The 19,490-nt window shown below is 42.1% G+C and overlaps 1 protein-coding gene across 5 annotated transcripts in view; it reads left to right on the top strand.

Moving 5' to 3' along the window:
* SH2D1A (SH2 domain containing 1A) overlaps positions 1 to 18,220 on the top strand; it is a 200,683-nt gene extending 182,463 nt beyond the window's left edge. For all 5 annotated transcript variants that reach the window (XM_073599420.1, XM_073599417.1, XM_073599418.1 and 2 more), the window contains 2 exons: positions 1,625 to 1,754; positions 12,755 to 18,220. In XM_073599420.1, coding sequence (XP_073455521.1) covers positions 1,625 to 1,754; positions 12,755 to 12,759 — 135 coding nt within the window. In that variant the 3' untranslated portion in view covers positions 12,760 to 18,220. The remainder of the gene's footprint in view (positions 1 to 1,624; positions 1,755 to 12,754) is intronic.
* Positions 18,221 to 19,490: the final 1,270 nt, after the last annotated feature.

Raw genomic sequence — 19,490 nt, 5'->3', positions numbered from 1 at the left:
GTAATATGGTTGGGTCGCCTCTGGGGGTCCTCTGTATATATTCCCAATACTCTGCTCTCTATGATGATTATGTAGATTCTATGATGTTCCATGATGTTCCAGAGGGGTACTTTCCTGTATCCTCCCAGTAGGAGTGTATGGAAAAGAATACTCTTGTAGTGTGATAACGTTCCAACAAATTTATTTATAAAAGACAGCTAAAAACATTTAAAAGCCATAAAATGGCAAAAATCCACGAGTATCGAACTTGTTTCCTTAATGACATCACTTCTGGTATACATATAGGGTATGAACACTTTTGCGGCACAGGGCAGTATTTTTTTTAAACACTATATGATTATAAAAGACCTGGGACACATTTGGGTGCCCCAAGGAGAGTGGTAATGTAGCGCACAGAGTGCACCAGTGGGTGTGGCCAAATTGCTCTTGCTGACATCATCACCCCACCCTTCATTGATGCCAAACCTGCCCCCAAACAGCGGACCACAGCGGCAACAGATTTGTGTATGACTATCTCGATTACTTGGGGAGCCACAGCCTGGTCTGAATAATGTGTCTGGGTTTCAGGTGGACTAAAACCCGGACACATGATTAAAACCTGAACTGTCCGGGTGAATCCTGGACAGGTGGCAACCCTACCTACCCATTACGTCACGCATCACTACACACTTTTTACTTTCTTACCAATTAGCCACAGATAAGCCATATAGTGAGAGCAATTAATTTGCACTACTTATACACAGTGGTAGCGCGAGAGTAACACATCATACACTAAATCGACCCCAGTGTCTCCACTCAGATTCTTCTCTAGCCATGGCCAGCTTTTGAGTCTATGTGGTTATTGTAAAAAAGGAGTAGAGAATATTATTCATTAAAAAAAAAAAACTCAGCAAGTAAACACAGTGAAGCTATATTCACTTTGAATTATGACGTCTAGGGGAAATTGAACAAAAAATATTTGGCTTACATATGATTGAAATGATCAAAGTTTCACCTTGCTCACTAAATGAAAATTCTTTACTTGTGTATTTAATCAGTGCCCCCCCATGAGTCTATTATCAGAAGCAGTGGCAGAGAACGTTGTTCCTGCTGTCATATACTTTGTCGTATTGCTGTCCTTCAATGTAAAAGGTGCAAGTACAGAAGAGAACTTGTCTTCAATCATGTCAGTGCACTGGATTGATGAATGTTATTTCATCAGCTGGAAACAAGCGCAGGATATTGTAGACAGTGAAAGAAATGATAAGAAAAACTACTTGCTTTTATGCGTCTTTGATGTTTCTACCTTACATTCAACTTACTGACAGGAAACAGAGTAAAAAGAGAAAGGAACACATTGACAAAGGTGCTCTTTATTCCATTTACACATCTGACCTGATAAGTACGTCTCTTACTTGTGCCACAAAAGTGATTGGTCAGCATCCACCCACTGTGTCCTAAGACTCCAGTGTCAGTAAACCCTTATATTCTCCAAAGACCAGCTACGTTTGGGCCTGTGTTGGGTATATTCCTATTTTAAAGAATTACCGGTACTTAACATATCATAATGCAAAAATAATATCACAATAAATATTAAGAACTGTGTTATAGAAATTGCTGAATCTACATGTCTGTTACTCCCTAGGCTGCACCAGGTGTCCCTAAAAGAATGTTTAGAAAGGTTCAGAATCTAATCTGTGCTTACCAGAAGCCAGGCCAAGGGATTGCAACTCATCTGCAACATCCTGTTGAGAGAAAATCACCAAAGATGAAAGGTAATATACTACAATACGATGTACTGTGATACTGCACTGGGACAGTTTCAGAAATGTCTGAGCTGGTTTCATATATATAATACCCTGTTTCCCCTAAAATAAGACCTAGCGTGATTGTCGGCGATGGCTTCAATATAAGCCCTACCCCCCAAAAAAGCCCTAGTTAAAGTCCTTGTAGGTCTTATTTTCAGGGTAGGGTTTATTTTCGGGGAAACAGGGTAGGGCTTATTTGGAGGGTAGGGCTTATATTGCAGCCATCACCGACAATCACGCTAGGTCTTATTTTAGGGGAAACAGGGTAGGTACCCCCTCATCCCCTAAAGTGGTTCTAACTAAGCTTAAAACTGCATACACCCCTCTTCTAACACCTAAACTAACTACCCTGTAGAAGGATGATGCATATACTTACCTATTCTCAAGGAGCTCTGGTCCGGTCATCTTATCAACACCCAGTGGCTAGAATCAGGGGAGAGGAGGGACATCCGGCAACCAATGTCCCATATTAAGCCTATAGGTTATGTCACCGCCAGGCATTTCATCCATTGTCAGTGCTCTGTCCTCTCCCCTGAAGCTGCTGGTGCAATGCTTCCACCTCATGCGGCTATAATACCATCCTGGGACATTTTAAAAATCCTGCTCAGTCAGTTATACATTTAAATAGAGTGCTTTGTATAAGTGATTTGCTTGCAATTTTATTTACATTATTATTACATTTAGTCCCATTCTTTTTACACTAACACTTTGAGGAAACAAACTTTGTTTAACTGTGATACAAAAGTTAAAGTGGTTGTAAACCCTCACATACACCCAGTGAAGTGAATAGCCTTCGATGATACACAGGGATGAAACAAATCTCCCTATATAAGTTTTTTCTTGTATATCTGCTGTCTTCCCCACTCTACACCCTTTCAAAAGTGCAGATCGTGTTAAAAATCTTTCTTCATCTTTCAGCAATACATAGGGAAGGGTGGGATGACTGCGATTACACTGTGTAATGCCGCGTACACACGAGCGGACTTTCCAGTGGACTAGGTCCGACGGGATTAGTCCAGCGGACAATCTGATAGTGTGCGGGCTAGTCCGATAGCTTTTCGGGATACAAATCCAACGGACCTAGAAATAGAACACGTTTCAAAACTGTCTGACGGACTCAAAGTCCGACAGACTAAAATTGGGAAAACTGTTCGTCTGTGTGCTGGTCCGATGGACCAAATATGACGCAAGGGAAGCTATTGGCTACTGGCTATTGAACTTCCTTTTTTAGTCCCGTTTACGTCATCACGTTCAAACCAAACGGACTTATGAACGGACCTATAAACGGACTTTGTCCTATCGTGTGTGGCCAAGTCCATTGGTTCAGAAAGTCCCTTGGACCTAATCAGAAAGTCTGTAGGAAAGACCGTCGGACCTAGTCTGCTGGAAAGTCCGCTTGTGTGTACACGGCATGAGAGCTGATTGGAGGAAAGGGACACATCCCACCTGGACATAGGCAGCTCATGTTATCTCATGTGTTGGAGAACTTGTCAGAAGTGACTCATGCTGATAGCAGGGGAACAAAGCACAGGAGAGGAACAACACTTATGCCCCGTACATGCAATCGGAAATGCCGCCAGCAAAAGACCGATGTGAGCTTTTGGTTGGAAAATCCGACCGTGTGTATGCTCCATCGGACTGTTGCTGGCGGAATTCCAGCCAGCAAACGATTGAGAGCAGGTTCTCTATTTTTCGGTCAGAAAAATTTTGAAAATGCGATCGTCTGTATGCAATTCCGGCGTGCAAAAAACCACGCATACTCGGAAACAATTTGACGCATACTCGGAAACAATGAACTTAATTTTCTCGGCTCGTTGTAGTGTTGTACGTCACCGCGTTCTTGACGGTCGAAAGTTCAGAGAACTTTTGTGTGACCGTGTGAATGCAAGGCAAGCTTGAGCGGAATTCCGTCGGAAAAACCATTTAAGATTTTTCCGACGAAAATTCCGCTTGTGTGTACGGGGCATTAGAGCTTTTGGAGATAGACAAGTAAACACTACAGATATATGTGCTTAGTTCAAATTTAATGAATGGGGTTTGCAACTACTTTGAACCAAAGTTTATTTAGAGTTATGACAGCAAGAATGTGAACATTTATGCAATCAAGCATTCTTACAATACCAATCCCTAAAATGAATCTTCATGGGATTTTAATGGTAAAAAAACAATACTTCTTATAAAAATATCAAAATTGTATTCAATCAATTAAAAATATTAAGAACAAAATATCCATTGCACATTGTTGATATTACATATCTCTCATACACGGGTATTACTCATAGTATACACAAGTTGTTTAACCCCTTGATTATAGTCAAGAAGATAGAAAATAGGGTCTTGACATTCAATGCATTTCACAGGTCAACGTCTGCTTCTTCAGGAAACACACAAAATTGTATTTATATCTGTAACAAAAGCAGATAGGTAATATTCTGCATAATGTGACAAAAACAGTGCCAGGCCTCCAAACACACGTTATACAATCTAGAGTAGTGTATTAAATCAATATTAAACACAGTGTATCAATATTCACATAATTGAAACACCGGTAGATTTGCTAAAACTGGTGCACTTAGACTCTGGTGCAGCTGTGCATGGTAGCCAATCAGCTTCTAACTTCAGCTTGTTCAATTAAGCTTTGGCAAAAAAATCCAGAAGCTGATTGGTTTCTATGCAGAGTTGCACCAGATTTTGCACGCTCCAGTTTTAGTAAATAACCCCCACAGTGTCTACTATTAATTTACTACACTACTTGAAATTGTATAATGTGTGTTTGGAGGTGCTGCACTACTTTCGCCACCTTATTTGGGTATTGCAGATTTACCTTTTGCATGCAGCCCTTGGTTGTTGTTTTCTCTTTGAGTGCTGACCTCTTCCTTAATATTCTACATAAAACACAATCATTTCAGTAACGCCTCCATATTTAAGGATGTGCAACCCACCTAAGTTAACAGCAACATGTGCAACAAAATAAAAACACAAATTGAGAGGCACTTTCATGAATAGGTGGAACTAAGTGTTGAAGCCTCAGTTGCAGGAGGAGAAGCAATCTCACAACAACAATTCGTGTCCAGCGAGTATCTCTATGATCCCACTGCAATAAAATGTATATAATTCTTTATAGTATATACAAATAACTACCAATCATCAATAATAGATCTCTTTTGCTGGTACTAATGTCCACACTGTGCCCAGGGGGTATCCAATGCATACAGACAAATCACAGGTGTAATAATAAATTCAATCTGATGTGAATGTACAATGTATATGTAAAGCGCTGCGTAAATTGATGGTGCTATATAAGTACCTGAAATAAATAAATAAATAAATTTCATTTAGTGAGCCTCTGGAATAAGTTCTAACAGTAATTATGGTAGAGGGGGACTCATCTAAAAAGTATACAGTATGTGTATAAGAGAAATCAAAAAGCCCCACTGCACTTGAGCATATGTCCTACTATATAAACCAGGGGTAGATAACCATAAAGAGGTGAAGATCTGCCTGAACAACACGGGAGAAGTCAAAGATCACTGGGTACAGTGTCGCCTGCTCACACCTGATTTAAACCTCTAATCGCCGTACTACCGTGTCACAACTGTGTCTCGATCGCTTTTCGGAGGAACAGCAGTGCCTACTGCACTTGTAAATGAGCCCTTATTTGCATTTGGCAGCGGCACCTTTAGGACTCGTTCACATGTAAATTTGGAGGGTGTTAAAACCCTGCGGTTAAATTGCAGTTTTACCACACCCAATCCCTACTCTCTTTAGCTGCTGAGGGAGCAGCCAAAGGTGTACACATGCCGCAGCAGGAATTAAGCTCCCTGTTGCTTTTGGTGGGGGCTACAGCCTGCCAATCATAACCCATTCAAGTAAAAGGGGCCACTCTGCAAGTGCCCCGCAACTGCATGCTTCTGTGGGGTCCAAGGAGTTAAAGCAGGTGGTGAGAAAGCAACAGCATTGCCTGCTTTAACCCCTTGTTTGCTGTACTGCTCAAAGTTGCAGGGCACTTGCAGAGTGGCCTCATTCACTTGAATGGGTCATGCTTGGCATGTGCTACACTCACCAACCATGACAGGGTGTATAACTCCTGCTGTGGCTGCGGCAAGTGTACACCCCTTGCCACTGCATCTAAAGGGGGTGCAGTTGGGGCAGGAGTGATAAAAAACACATCTTAACTATGGGGTTTTACCACCCCTCCAAACTGCAACTGTAAATGAACCCTTACTGTTCTGCTTTCGCACTGATGTGCTGTGGTTTACCTGCACCGAAAGCACACCAAAACTCCTGCATTCAGAAAGTGCACCAAACCCACGGGATATAATAGAAGTCTATAGCTAGACGCAGCAAACCCGCAGAAAAGCTGCAGGTACACTGCACTGCACCCACGGTGTGGGTAAACCGCAACACATCAGTGTGAAAGCTGCCCTATACTATTATACCCAGTGTATTGCTTCACACAGACCTGAAGATCCCTTCTTTCTTGCTGCTAGCACCACTCTGGAGACAGCTAGCAGGAATAAAAGGTGAAGTGCAGTTGGTATCACTTTGTATGGGTCAGGAGCCAGCACTAAAGAGGAGGTATTGGCTTATGCGGCTTTTGCTCTCTGCTGCAGCTCTAGCTTTACAAGTAGTCCCTCTGCATTGCACTTTGTTTGATGCTCTGGAATGGTGGGTCAGCAAGCCCAGACCGAAATCTACCAGTAACCCGTCTGCGATCTACTGGTAGATCGCGATCCACAGGTTGCTGATCCCGGATATAAACCATACTTCCCTATAAGTCCATGGGCTTATACATACACTATATTACCAAAAGTATTGAAATGCCTGCCTTTACACACACATGAACTTTAATGGCATCCCAGTCTTAGTTCGTAGGGTTCATTATTGAGTTGGCCCACCCTGTGCAGCTATAACAGCTTCAACCCTTCTGGGAAGGCTGTCCACAAGGTTTAGGAGTGTGTCTATGAGGGTTGAGGACAGGACTCCAGGTCAGGTCAGTCAAGTTCCTCCACTCCAAACTCACTCATCCATGTCTTTATAGACTTGTGGTCTCCGCTCTCATTCATCCCAAAGTTGTTCTTTTGGGTTGGGGTCAGGGATCTGTGCAGGCCAGTGAAGTTCCTCCACCCCAAACTCGCTCATCCATGTCTTTATGGACCTTGCTTTGTGCACTGGTGCGCAGTCATGTTGAAACAGGAAGGGGCCATCCCTAAACTGTTCCCACAAGTTTGGGAACATGAAATTGTCCAAAATGTCTTGGTATGCTGATGCCTTAAAGTGGTTGTATACCCTTATTTCTAATTTTTACCTACAGGTAAGCCTATAATAAGGCTTACCTGTAGGTAAAATGAATATCTCCTAAACCTGTACGGGTTAGGAGATATCCCGGCATGCGCGGGGGTGTGACGTCATCGCGGCTCCGGCCACTCACAGAGCTGAAGCTGTGAATCCAGAGGAAACGCCAAGGGCAAAATATCACCTCCCTCGGCGTGGAACGGGCTGTGATACTGGGACCTCGTTCTAAGGTAAGTATTTCATAATGAGCTAGTATGCTGTGCATACTAGCTCATTATGCCTTTGCCTTTACAGGGTCTTTTTTCTTTCCTTTTTTTTTTTGACATGTGTGGGTATACAACCGCTTTAAGAGTTCCCTTCACTGTAACTAAGGTGCCAAGCCCAACCCCTGAAAAACAACCTCACACCATAATCCCCCCTCCACCAAATGATTTGGACCAGTGCACAAAGCAAGGTCTATAAAGACATGGATGAGTGGGTTTGGGGTGGAGGAAATTGACTGGCCTGCAGAGAGTCCTGACCTAAACCCGATAGGACTCCTTTGGAATGAATTAGAGCGGAGACTGTGAGCCCAGCTTTTCTCATCCACATCAGCACCTGACCTCACAAATGCGCTTCTGGAAGAATGGTCAAACATTCCAATAGACACACTCCTAAACCTTGTGGACAGCCTTCCCAGAAAAGTTGAAGCTGTTATAGCTGAAAAGGGAGGGCCAACTCAATATTGATCTTTCTACATAGTGGACCACCCCTTCCTCCTCCTCAAAAAACTCCACTCCTTTGGTCTCCGTGACTGTACTCTTCGCTGGTTCTCATCCTACCTATCCCACCGCTCCTTCAGTGTCACTTACAACTCTACTTCCTCCTCTCCTCTTCCTTTTTCCGTTGGGGTCCCCCAAGGTTCTGTTCTCGGACCTCTCCTTTTCTCAATCTACACCACCTCCTTGGGTCAGTTGATTGCCTCCCACGGCTTTAAATATCATCTCTACGCTGATGACACCCAAATCTATCTCTCCACCCCCCAGCTCTCTCCATCTGTCTCCTCACGCATTACCAACTTACTAGCAGACATATCAGCCTGGATGTCACATCACTTTCTCAAACTCAACCTATCCAAAACCGAGCTCATGATATTTCCTCCCTCAGGTGCCACTTCCCCTGATCTCCCTGTCAAGATCAACGGCTCAACTATCAACCCATCTCCCCACGCCAAGGTCCTAGGTGTAATCCTGGACTCTGAACTAACCTTTCGACCCCACATTCTATCACTATCCATAGCTTGCCGCCTCTGTCTTCGCAACATCTCCAAGATACGCCCCTTCCTAACCAATGACACCACAAAGCTTCTAATCCACTCCTTGGTCATCTCCCGCCTTGACTACTGCAACTCCCTCCTCATTGGTTTACCTCTAAATAGGCTATCCCCACTTCAGTCCATCATGAACGCTGCGGCCAGGCTCATCCACCACACAAACCGCTCAGCGTCTGCTACACCCCTCTGCCAATCCCTCCATTGGCTGCCACTCAGTCACCGAATTAAATTCAAGATACTAACTATAACCTACAAAGCCATCCACAACCTGGCCCCTAGCTACATCTCTAACCTAGTCACAAAATACCAACCTAATCGTTCTCTTCGCTCCTCCCAAGACCTCCTGCTCTCAAACTCCCTTGTCACCTCATCCCATGCTCGCCTTCAGGACTTCTCCAGAGCCTCCCCCATCCTCTGGAATGCTCTACCCCAATCCGTCCGATTTTCTCCTACTTTATCCACTTTCAGACGATCCCTGAAAACTCATCTCTTCAGAGAAGCCTATCTGGCCCCCACCTAACAACTGTACATTTATCTTCTCAATCAGCACATCACCCACAGTTATTACCTCTTGTATCTCTTGACCTTCCCTCTTAGATTGTAAGCTCTAAGGAGCAGGGCCCTCTGATTCCTACTGTATCAAATTGTATTGTATTTGTACTGTCTACCCTCAAGTTGTAAAGCGCTACGTAAACTGTTGGCGCTATATAAATACTGTATAATAATAATAATAATAATAATAAATACATTATGGCAGGGGGCCCCAGACAGGTGGCTTGCTGATGACATCAGCATTTGCTATTAGTCCCACACTGTGAAGCAGTCCTTGCTGGAAATGTGACATATAGACCCTCAACATGGATCCCAGAGTCTGTGTGTCTTGGGGAGACATGGACTTGAATCCAAAGTAACATTACGCCATGGGTCCCCAGGCATATGCCTCACAAAGAGTAGTGTTCCCTTAAAAGCCTGGGCCCATAGTCAGTAGGCAAGAGGCTAACATTCAGTCCCCTCCAATAGCCTCTGTCCTGGGTGAGTCTGTCACAGATGCTTAATAGGATTTAGGTCTGGAGACATGCTTGGCCAGTCAATCACCTTTACCCTCAGCTTCTTTAGCAAGGCAGTGGTTGTCTTGGATGTGTGTTTGGGGTCCCTTCTGGGATGACAGCCATGCAGACCTATTTGATGCAGTGTGCAGATTATGGTCTGAGCACTGACAGGCTGACCCCGTACCCCTTCAACCTCTGCAGCAATGCTGGCAGCACTCACACATCTATTTCCTAAAGACAACCTCAGCTTCTTTAGCAAGGCAGTGGTCATCTTGGAGGTGTATTTGGGGTTGTTATAATGTTGGAATACTGCCATGCCGCCCAGTCTCCAAGGGAAGGGGATCATGCTCTGCTTCAGTATGTCACAGTACATGTTGGCATTCATGGTTCCCTCAATGAACTGTAGCTCCCCAGTGCCGGCAGCACCCATGCAGCCCCAGACCATGACACTCCCACCACCATGCTTGACTGTAGGCAAGACACACTTGTCTTTGTACTCCTCACCTGGTTGCCGCCACACACGATTGACACCATCTGAACCAAAAAAGTTTATCTTGGTCTCATCAGACCACAGGACATGGTTCCAGTAATCCATGTCCTTAGTCTGCCTGTCTTCAGCAAACTGTTTGTGGGCTTTCTTGTGCATCATCTTTAGAAGAGCCTTCCTTCTGGGACGACAGCCATGCAGACAATTTATTGCAGTGTGCAGCGTATGGTCTGAGCACTGACAGGCTGACCCCCCAACCCCTACAACCTCTGCAGCAATGCTGGCAGCACTCATACGTCTATTTCCCAAAGACAACCTCTGGATATGACACTGAGCATGTGCACTCAACTTCTTTGATCGACCATGGCAAAGCCTGTTCTGAGTGAAACCTGTCCTGTTAAACCTCTGTATGGTCTTGGCCACCGTGCTGCAGCTCAGTTTCAGGGCCTTGGCAATCTTCTTATAGCCTAGGCCATCTTTATGTAGAGCAACAATTCTTTTTTTTTAGATCCTCAGAGTGTTCTTTGCCATGAGGTCTCATACTGGTCACTGGAACTTCCAGCGACTAGTATGAGAGAGTGAGAGTGATAACACCAAATTTAACACATCTGCTCCCCATGTACACCTGAGACCTTGTAACACTAACGAGTCACATGACACCGGGGAGGGAAAATGGCTAATTGAGCCAAATTTGGACATTTTCACTTAGGGGTGTAATCACTTTTGTTGCCAGTGGTTTAGACATTAATGGCTGTGTGTTGAGTTATTTTGAGAGGACAGCAAATTTACACTGTTATACGAGCTGTACACTCACTACTTTACATTGTAGCAAAGTGTCATTTCTTCAGTGTTGTCACATGAAAAGATATAATAAAATATTTACAAAAATGTGAGGGGTGTACTCACTTTTGTGGGATACTGTATATCTCCACCCTCCTAAAATGTTTAGGAGTAACTTTAGGAGGGGGATTCTCTGGTTAATAAGGGGAAATATAAGGTGACAAGCCTATTGCTCAAATGCTGCACTGCCATTGCTGGAATTAACATATGAGGACAATGCTCAAGGATGTGATGGAGAAAATGAGGTATGTGTAATCCTTCTATTAGTATTCTATTAGTCTTATGCCGTGTACACACGGTAGGAATTTCCGACAACAAATGTTCAATGGGAGCTTGTTGTCGGAAATTCCGACCGTGTGTAGGCTCCATCGGACATTTTCCATCGGAATTTCTGACAAACAAAATTTGAGATCTGGATCTCAAATTTTTTGACAACAAAATCTGTTGTCAGAAATTCCGATCGTGTGTACACAATTCCGACGCACAAAATTCCACGCATGCTCTGAATCAAGCAGAAGAGCCGCACTGGCTATTGAACTTCATTTTTCTCGGCTCGAGAAAATGACGTTCCCTCAGGGCTCAGTGCAGATCACCGGATCACAGGCTCCAATGCGGTATCCAAAGATATATGAGAAAAAAAAGGCTCAATAGTGTGATATCGTTTTAAAATGTATTAAATCAATGAATAAATACATTCCCCAAATGGGGTACTCACAATCGTAAGGTGCGTCAGTGCACTGCTCTATACAAAGTGTAGATCAATAAATCGGTACAGGGGTATGGTATTCGTCTCATCACCGGCAGAATCACTACCTCTCGCTCCATCCTAGCCCCTCCCCTACGCGTGTTCGACACAGGGATCACGTGTCTTCCTCACAATCCTCCTGTCGAACATGCATAGGGGAGGGGCTAGGATGGAGCAAGAGGTAGTGATTCTGCCGGTGATGAGACACATACCATACCCCTGTACCAATTTATTGATCTACGCTTTGTATAGAGCGGTGCACTGACGCACCTTACGATTGTGAGTACCCCATTTGGGAAGTGTATTTATTCATTGATTTAATAAATTTTAAAACAATATCACACACTCGAGCCTTTTTTTCTCATATATCTTTGAATACCGCATTGGAGCCTGTGATCCGGTGATCTGCACTGTGCCCTGGGGTGCTTCAAAGGTGTGATTTGACTTAGTGTAGCAGCTGAGTCACACGCCCTGAGGTGAGCACAATACCTGGGGGGCCACCGGATTGCACCAAAGCATGGTTTGCGGCACAAAGAAAGTTATGAGCATGCTGGAAAATTACACTATTGGACACTAAGCATAAACACTTTTTCTGATACTAATCTACAGGATTTCACTAATCACCTATAAATATTGTTTCATTAAGCACTGTTTTTTCTCACATGTACTGTGTGGCTCTAAGCACTTTTTGTAATTATTTATTTGTTATTTTCATATATACACTTTAGCATGTTTGTTTGATTAGATTATGTATATTGCACTTTAGTGTGTTACTATTTTTGCGTATGTTTAATATTTAGGAGCACTAGTTTTTAGTATTACTATTTTTTATCATTTTTGCATTTTACCCAGTGGGGGTATTAATTACATATACATTTAGGTTTTTCATACGTTTGTAGATACACACAAATTTTGATATATTGATTAGCTCAATTATAGCACACTCTAGCGCAGCGTATTTTCTTTTACATTAACCGTTTGCACGATATACGAGACGTGTTCAACGCATACAGCTGAGTAGTGATATTCTTTAGGCATAAGATTCTTTGTGACTCGCAGCTACAGTATTTACAGTTATTGTACTATGTCCTCTGCACAGTGTGCACCTAAAGCTACCTGAAGACAATTGCTGTTTTTTTCCCTATTTTGCTATACACATGGACAAGATTTGGTTTTATGAAACACAAAATGTTTACAATGAACTTAACACATTGTTCTCCTTTATTGTTCTTATTGCAGGTTAACAAAGCAAATCAACATCCACATATCCTTGATTAGATGTCATGGCTATGCAAAAAAAAAAAAGAAAAATGAAAAAAAGACTCTTATTGGCAAAAAAGGCTGACCTGAACAATGTTTTATTTGGTGCTGCATCAAAGTAACCATAATCTTTTATTCTGTAAGATATCCATCCTAATTGAGAATTTGTTTTTGGGACAGATATGGCTTTTTTGGTAGTAAAATTGTATATCTATTTGATTTGTTAGTAATATTTTGAAAAAAAATATATAATCTTCTTATTGTTATCTCTCTCTCATATTGCCCAATTTGATCTACCAAAATGATCTAATATTATCTTAAAAAAAACTATAGATATTTTTCCCAATATAATATACTTTACACTAACATAGGCCTTTGCATAAACTGCAATGCTACAGTTCACAACATGCAAAAATGAAACACAATTAAACCATTTCCAAGCACTTAATTTTAAGTTTTACATAGTTACACGGTCAGGTTGAAAAAAGACACAACCAAAAAAAAAAAAATATAAAAAACGTTCCCATTAACACAATCCTTCACCTACAGTTGATCCAGAGGAAGGCGAAAAACCCCAGCAAAGCAGGATCCAATTTGCTACAGAAAGGGAAAAAATTCATTTCTGATCCCCCCGAGAAGCAATTGGATTTTCCCTGGATCAACTTTACCTATAAATGTTAGTACCCAGTTATATAGCCAGTGCGGCTCTTCTGCTTGATTCCGAGCATGCGTGGACTTTTGTGCATCGGGATTGTGTACACACGCTCTGAATTTCCGACAACAAGTTTTCTTGTTGGAAAATTTGAGAACCTGCTCTCAAACATTTGTTGGCGGAAATTCCAACAACTGTTCTATGGAGCATATACATGGTCGGACTTTCCGACAACAAGCTCACATCCAACATTTGTTGTTGGAAAATCCTATCGTATGTACAGGGCATTACTGTGAAGAATCCTTTCCGTATTTGGAGATAAAATCTTTTTTCCTCTAGAGGTAAAGAGAGCGCCCTTGTCCTCTGTGATGACCTTAAAGTGAATTACTCAAGTTGTGATTGCTATAAACTAAGACCTATTGTAACCATTTTACTTTGTAATCATAGACACTTATAGAATCATCAGTATCCAGGCCTCCTTGCTGTATTAATGAGCAGAGTGGTGGCACTTAAGGACCGTGCAAATGTAGTAAAAGTGGTTAGAAGTACAGTCAGTTCCATCTAAATATCAAATGAAGTATATGTTCAGTGGCCAACAAATGTTTAAAAGAACTGTAAACTTAATTTATTTTAATCCATTTTAAGGATTGGTCAGGCAATAATATGGGAGAGATTTACTAAAACTGGTGTACACAGAATCTGGTGCAGTAACCAATCATTTTCAAACTTCAGCCTATTCAATTAGGCTTTGACAATAAAACCTAGAACTGGTGAGCTGTACCAGATTCTGTGTGCATCAGTTTTAGTAAATCACTCCCTATGTGTTTTTGTATGTTTTACACATAATTACATTGAAAGGTAAGGTTGGCATGCTTACACATTATGGTAAGAGCCAGCCTACCCCAAAAGTGGTAAAGTTATGCTTTAAGAAAACTTTTTCCAGCTTGTACTTATTTAGTTGGTAGTTATTGACCTGAAATATGTGTAAATAAAAAGAGTCAAGCCAAAAGAATTCTTCGATTCTCCAAGCAATATATATTTTGCAGTTTTTGACAAAAAGGACTATAGTCAAAGATTTTTTTTTTAGATGTGTAAAGGGTCAGCCTAATGTAAGTAATCATCTCTGTGTGATAATATATTAAAGTTCGTATTTGTACAGTTTGGAATTATTTACGCATAACATTGCCTTTTTATTTGACTGGTGACTAAAAATAATAGACTATCTGCAATGATTTGTAGTGGGAGACCATGTGACCTAGGCTCCCAAGGCTGAAAGCAGTTTTTTAATTAATGGCAAGAAAGACTTTTTACTCAGATAATAATGTGATTTGGTAATGATGATATACTGTATACCTTATTGTTTCATGTGAAAGGTGAATTTCAATGAAAGGTCCACTTTAAAGTAGTGACCTTTTGTTGCACAGTTTGAGACAATGGCATATACAAGTGGAGACCATGGCATGGCAGAGTCAACAACTTTAACCTACAGCATTGTGGCTGTAGCATGTGTACAGCCATGAGTGGGAGGGTGGGAAGTAAAACCACAGCTCAACCACCTGTTTTTACTGCCCCCTGGCTGCTCATTTGAATGAGTCTGTGATGTGCATAGTACAACTTCTTTTACAAAGATGTTTATTAAAGTTTTTAACTAATGTACACAGGACAGGGTAATGGTGCAAACAATTGTGCATACAAATGGAGAAGTACAAGAAAGGTCAGCAGATAGGCCAAAATCATCAAAAGCTAATAAGGGTGGTAGAATACCATCACTATAACATCAGGCGAAGCGAGTATGGCTAATGTACGAGGATGCACTTATCAGAGGGACAACCCCTCAGAACGGGGTCTGCTCCTCTGGGTCAGTAAATATAACTCACAGGCCAGGGGGGAGGAGACGGCCTAAGTTCCCTTCATCAGCCAGCATGCAAGGTGGTAAAAGACGCCCAAGAGAAGGAAAGAAAACAGAGCTGAGAAAGAAAATAAGGGGGAAGAGGGAAAAATCCCACACGATGTACCCAAATGGTTTCATCCAAGGCTGCAGGTAATTCATTACGTCGAGAGTAGGGAAAGGTCCAGGTTCAGGCTGTCATTGTATGCAAGTTAAGGTTCCCAAACCTTTAGGAATGAAGCATGGGTTGTTCAAAATAGAAGTGAGCTTCTAATGCACCATGGTCCACATGAGTCATTGTTTAACCTCGGCTACATTAAAGAACTGTTGCCCCCAAGCCCTGGCCAACAGGGCTTGGGGGCACCTCTTCTGTGTGGACAGGGCCATGATAGGTTTATGTAGTAAGGCTGTCCGCGTATTACAGGCCAAGGCTGGCCATACATTATACAATTTTCTTGTTCAATTTCCTTTAGATTTACCTTGAACTATGTAGTACAAGGGCCTGCCTGATTGCATACAAATTGAAAGTGTTTAGATCTGACCTCATATTATATGGTTTTGGTAAATATAAAGGAAAACTGTACAAGAAAAATGTATAGCGTATGGCCAGCCTTAGAAGATTCAATACCGCTCTAATCATGGTGTACATCTGGGTCCAGCATAGTACGACTTTTAATGAAAACATAGCAGATAAATGTTTACCTTTCAGATGTAATGTATGTATAGTAATAAAACTGAAAATCGGTAACTGTAATTGCCTTAGTTTAGCTACCTTACATTGCGCTTCAAAAATGTTAAAGTAGTCTTAACAGACCCCTAACACTTTGTAGATATTTGGTGCAGGCATATGGTGGGTGTGGGTGTGTGGAGAGTGACTGTGGATGGAGTATATGAGATACATGAGCCCTATTTGACCCCCTGTAATAGGTGGTCAATACTCTCTGGTAAGTGTACATCCTTATTTATGGTGGTGGTGTAATCACAAGGTGGAGGAATTGAATAAGGAAGTATCCCTGCACTTTTCACCATTTGAAGCCATTACACTGATGCCATTTTGAAGACACATGGACTTATTGTGTTTATTTCATTACTTATGTATTAAGCGCAACACTTTTGTTTTTTATATATGGTGGCTGTCTGCTTCCATCAGTCATCAATGTGTTACATTTACTGAATCCTTAAAGTAGGACTAAAGGCAAAACTTTTGTTTTTCTTAATATTGCATTGAGTAGGGAAGGGTCTGTCAGTTTGTTTGCCGCTGGATGTCCCATTGAGGAGATTTACCTTCACTTCCTGTCTCATAGCTGCAACAGGAAGTGAGAGGAAATCCCTCTAAAGTGAGGTAATCCCTAGTTGTCGCCAGGGTCACCAAAACCAATGTCCCAGTTGGAAGATTTTCCTCGGTTTCTGTTCTGGTGACACTTTTCTTTAACTTTAACCCTAAGTGAGAGCAGTAAATAGGACACATAGAAAGGACGAATTTCCCTATCTGGGACACAAACAGCAATAAAAACCCGACAGGGGTTCCAATCCCTCTCCACCTCATCCAAAACAAAACAAAAAAAAAAAGGTTTTAAAGTTATTCTTTAAGATGTTCGTTAGAGGTCAGTGAACTCAGTATCTCACAAGTGTGTTTACTGAAAAAAAGAAAGGACTTGTGGAGTTCTTTCTTATTAATTCACTGGTATTTGCAGACTGGACACTTGTGCACTTCACCCATGCTGATTGTTTATCGTTGCATGAATTTTAAATACATTTCACACTTGACCATGACCATGCATGGACGTGCAATCAATTTTTGCCCAATGTTTGTAGTCTGAGGTAATTTGTTATGGTCTTCCATGCATATTAAACAAGATATGAAAAATAAAGTGAGATGCGGCACTGATTATTAGTGGGCGGGGTTAGGTAGTTGAAGACCTCATTCACATACAGTTATGCATAAAACAAAAAATGTCCAGCACTCTGAATGTCACACAGACAAATAGCGGCAGTCCAAAGTAAAAGTTGAGAGATTTAATCAATATATATAGTAAAAGCAATTGGTAAACAATGTATAAAAATAGTCCCATATAGATAGCACTATATTGCACTTGAATAAAAATAATAACAGACAGAAAGTCCAATCAGCAACAGGCAGACTAAAGCGGGAGATCCATCCAAAAAACCTAACCCCAGGCTGTGAACAAATTGAAGGGGGTTGGAGGGGAGATGGAAGCCCCAGCCCACAGACCCAGGAGATACACACTTAGCCCACTGGCTATGGGATCCAGAGGGGATGGCTCACCGGTTCCAGGGGACAGTTCCGTAGATGTAACATGAGGACAGGCTGTGATTCCGCCGAGAGGAGAAAAGTCTCACAGGGGCTCCGGGGCGATGACTTCAGCCCAGCTGGAGGAGGAGGGCACGGCTTCACACAGGGGAATCGCCGGAGAGTCAGCTGATAGCGCTTAGCAGCTGAAATGCCGGTCTGTGTCCCCTCTGGGTAAAAAGCCTCAGTGAGAGGCAGTGGCACTCAGTGAAGCCAGTGGAAATGTAATAAAGCCATCAAGGGGTGACATGGTAAACAGGGAAGCCGCCAGAAAGTGAGCTGGGGACGTGGAACTGATAGCATACCAGTCTGTGTCCCCTCTGAGTGGATTAAAGCCTCAAGGAAGAGTGGTGTCACTCAGGAAATCCAATGGTAAACTGATCGCCCCCTAGTGTTAACCCTTTCCCTGCCAGTGACATTTTTACAGTAATCAATGCATTTTTATAGCACTGATCGCTGTATAAATGCCAATGGTCCCAAAAATGTGTCAAAATTGTCTGACGTGTCGGCATAATATCGCAGTCCTGGTAAAAATCGCAGTTTGCCACCATTACTAGTAAAAAAAAAAAAAAAAAAAAAAAAATATAATAAAAATGCCATAAAACTATCCCCTATTTTGTAGGCGCTATAACTTTTGCGCAAACCAATCAATATATGCTTATTGCGATTTTTTTACCAAAAATATGTAGAAGAATAAATATCGGCCTAAACTGAGGAAAAAATCGTTTTTTATATATTTTTGGGGAGTATTTATTATAGCAAAAAGTAAAAAATATTGCGTTTTTTTCAAAATTGTCACTCTTTTTTTGTTTAAAGCGCAAAAAATAAAAACCGCAGAGGTGATCAAATACCACCAATAGAAAACTCTATTTGTGGGAAAAAAATGTCAATTTTGTTTGGGTGCAACATCGCACGACCGCGCAATTGTTGGTTAAAGCGACGCAGTGCTAAATTGCAAAAAGTGCTTGAATCGCCTCAGGGCACTTTTTAACCTACCAGCATGTCTTTGGGGTGTGGGAGGAGACCGGAGTGCCCGGAGGAGGCCCACGCGGGCACAGGGAGAACATGCAAACTCCAGGCAGGAAGTGCCGTGGTCGGGATTTGAACCAGTGACCCTACTGCTGCTAGGTGAGAGTGCTACCCACTACACCACTGTGCTGCCCAGGGGGTAGGGGGTAAAATCTTCCAGGGCTGAAGCTGTTAAGCAGGCCATAGATTATGTGTTTTTCTTTCCTGCAACCAGGGGTTGCAGGAGATAAAAATCACTTGATTCCCAATAAAAAAAATCTGTGTTGATGGGGTATCTCCCCCACAGAGCTAATGTGTTCTTTTGGTGGGTGGGGATTTTGAGCATGCGATTATTGCCAGTGGTTATTTGCTCAAAGCATGCGATCTGTCCCCGCCAGGAGAACACAGTACATACTGCTAGCAATAACCACTGGCAATAATTGCATGCATGCGATCTGTCCCTGCCAGGAGAACACAGTACTTACTGCTAGCAATAACCACTGGCAATAATCGTATGCTCAAGATCTGACATCCTGGTTGTACCTATGGAGCGACTTGGGTACAATCATCCTGATCATAGATGGATCAATCTGCCCATAGATGGATCCATCTATGGGCAGCTTTAGTCAGCATGGAATGTTGGCGTTTCATTCAGAATGAATACCCGAATACCAAACATTGCATGCATTGCAGTAATTTGGTTTAGTGAAAATGTACTTTCTATTCCTCTCAGACCTTCATGACATTGTGGTGCATGTGGTGACCTGGATTCAAGTTCGTTACTCATAACTTTTCTTGTGGCACTACTTCTGTGAATGTGTAATTATTCTTCAACCTATTTTTTTACCTGCTTACT

The sequence above is a fragment of the Aquarana catesbeiana genome, linkage group LG09 (genome assembly GCF_042186555.1).
Source record: "Aquarana catesbeiana isolate 2022-GZ linkage group LG09, ASM4218655v1, whole genome shotgun sequence".
NCBI classification, from domain to species: domain Eukaryota; kingdom Metazoa; phylum Chordata; class Amphibia; order Anura; family Ranidae; genus Aquarana; species Aquarana catesbeiana.
Note: the sequence above shows the minus strand (reverse complement) of the source record. Positions and strands in the feature narration are given on the sequence as shown.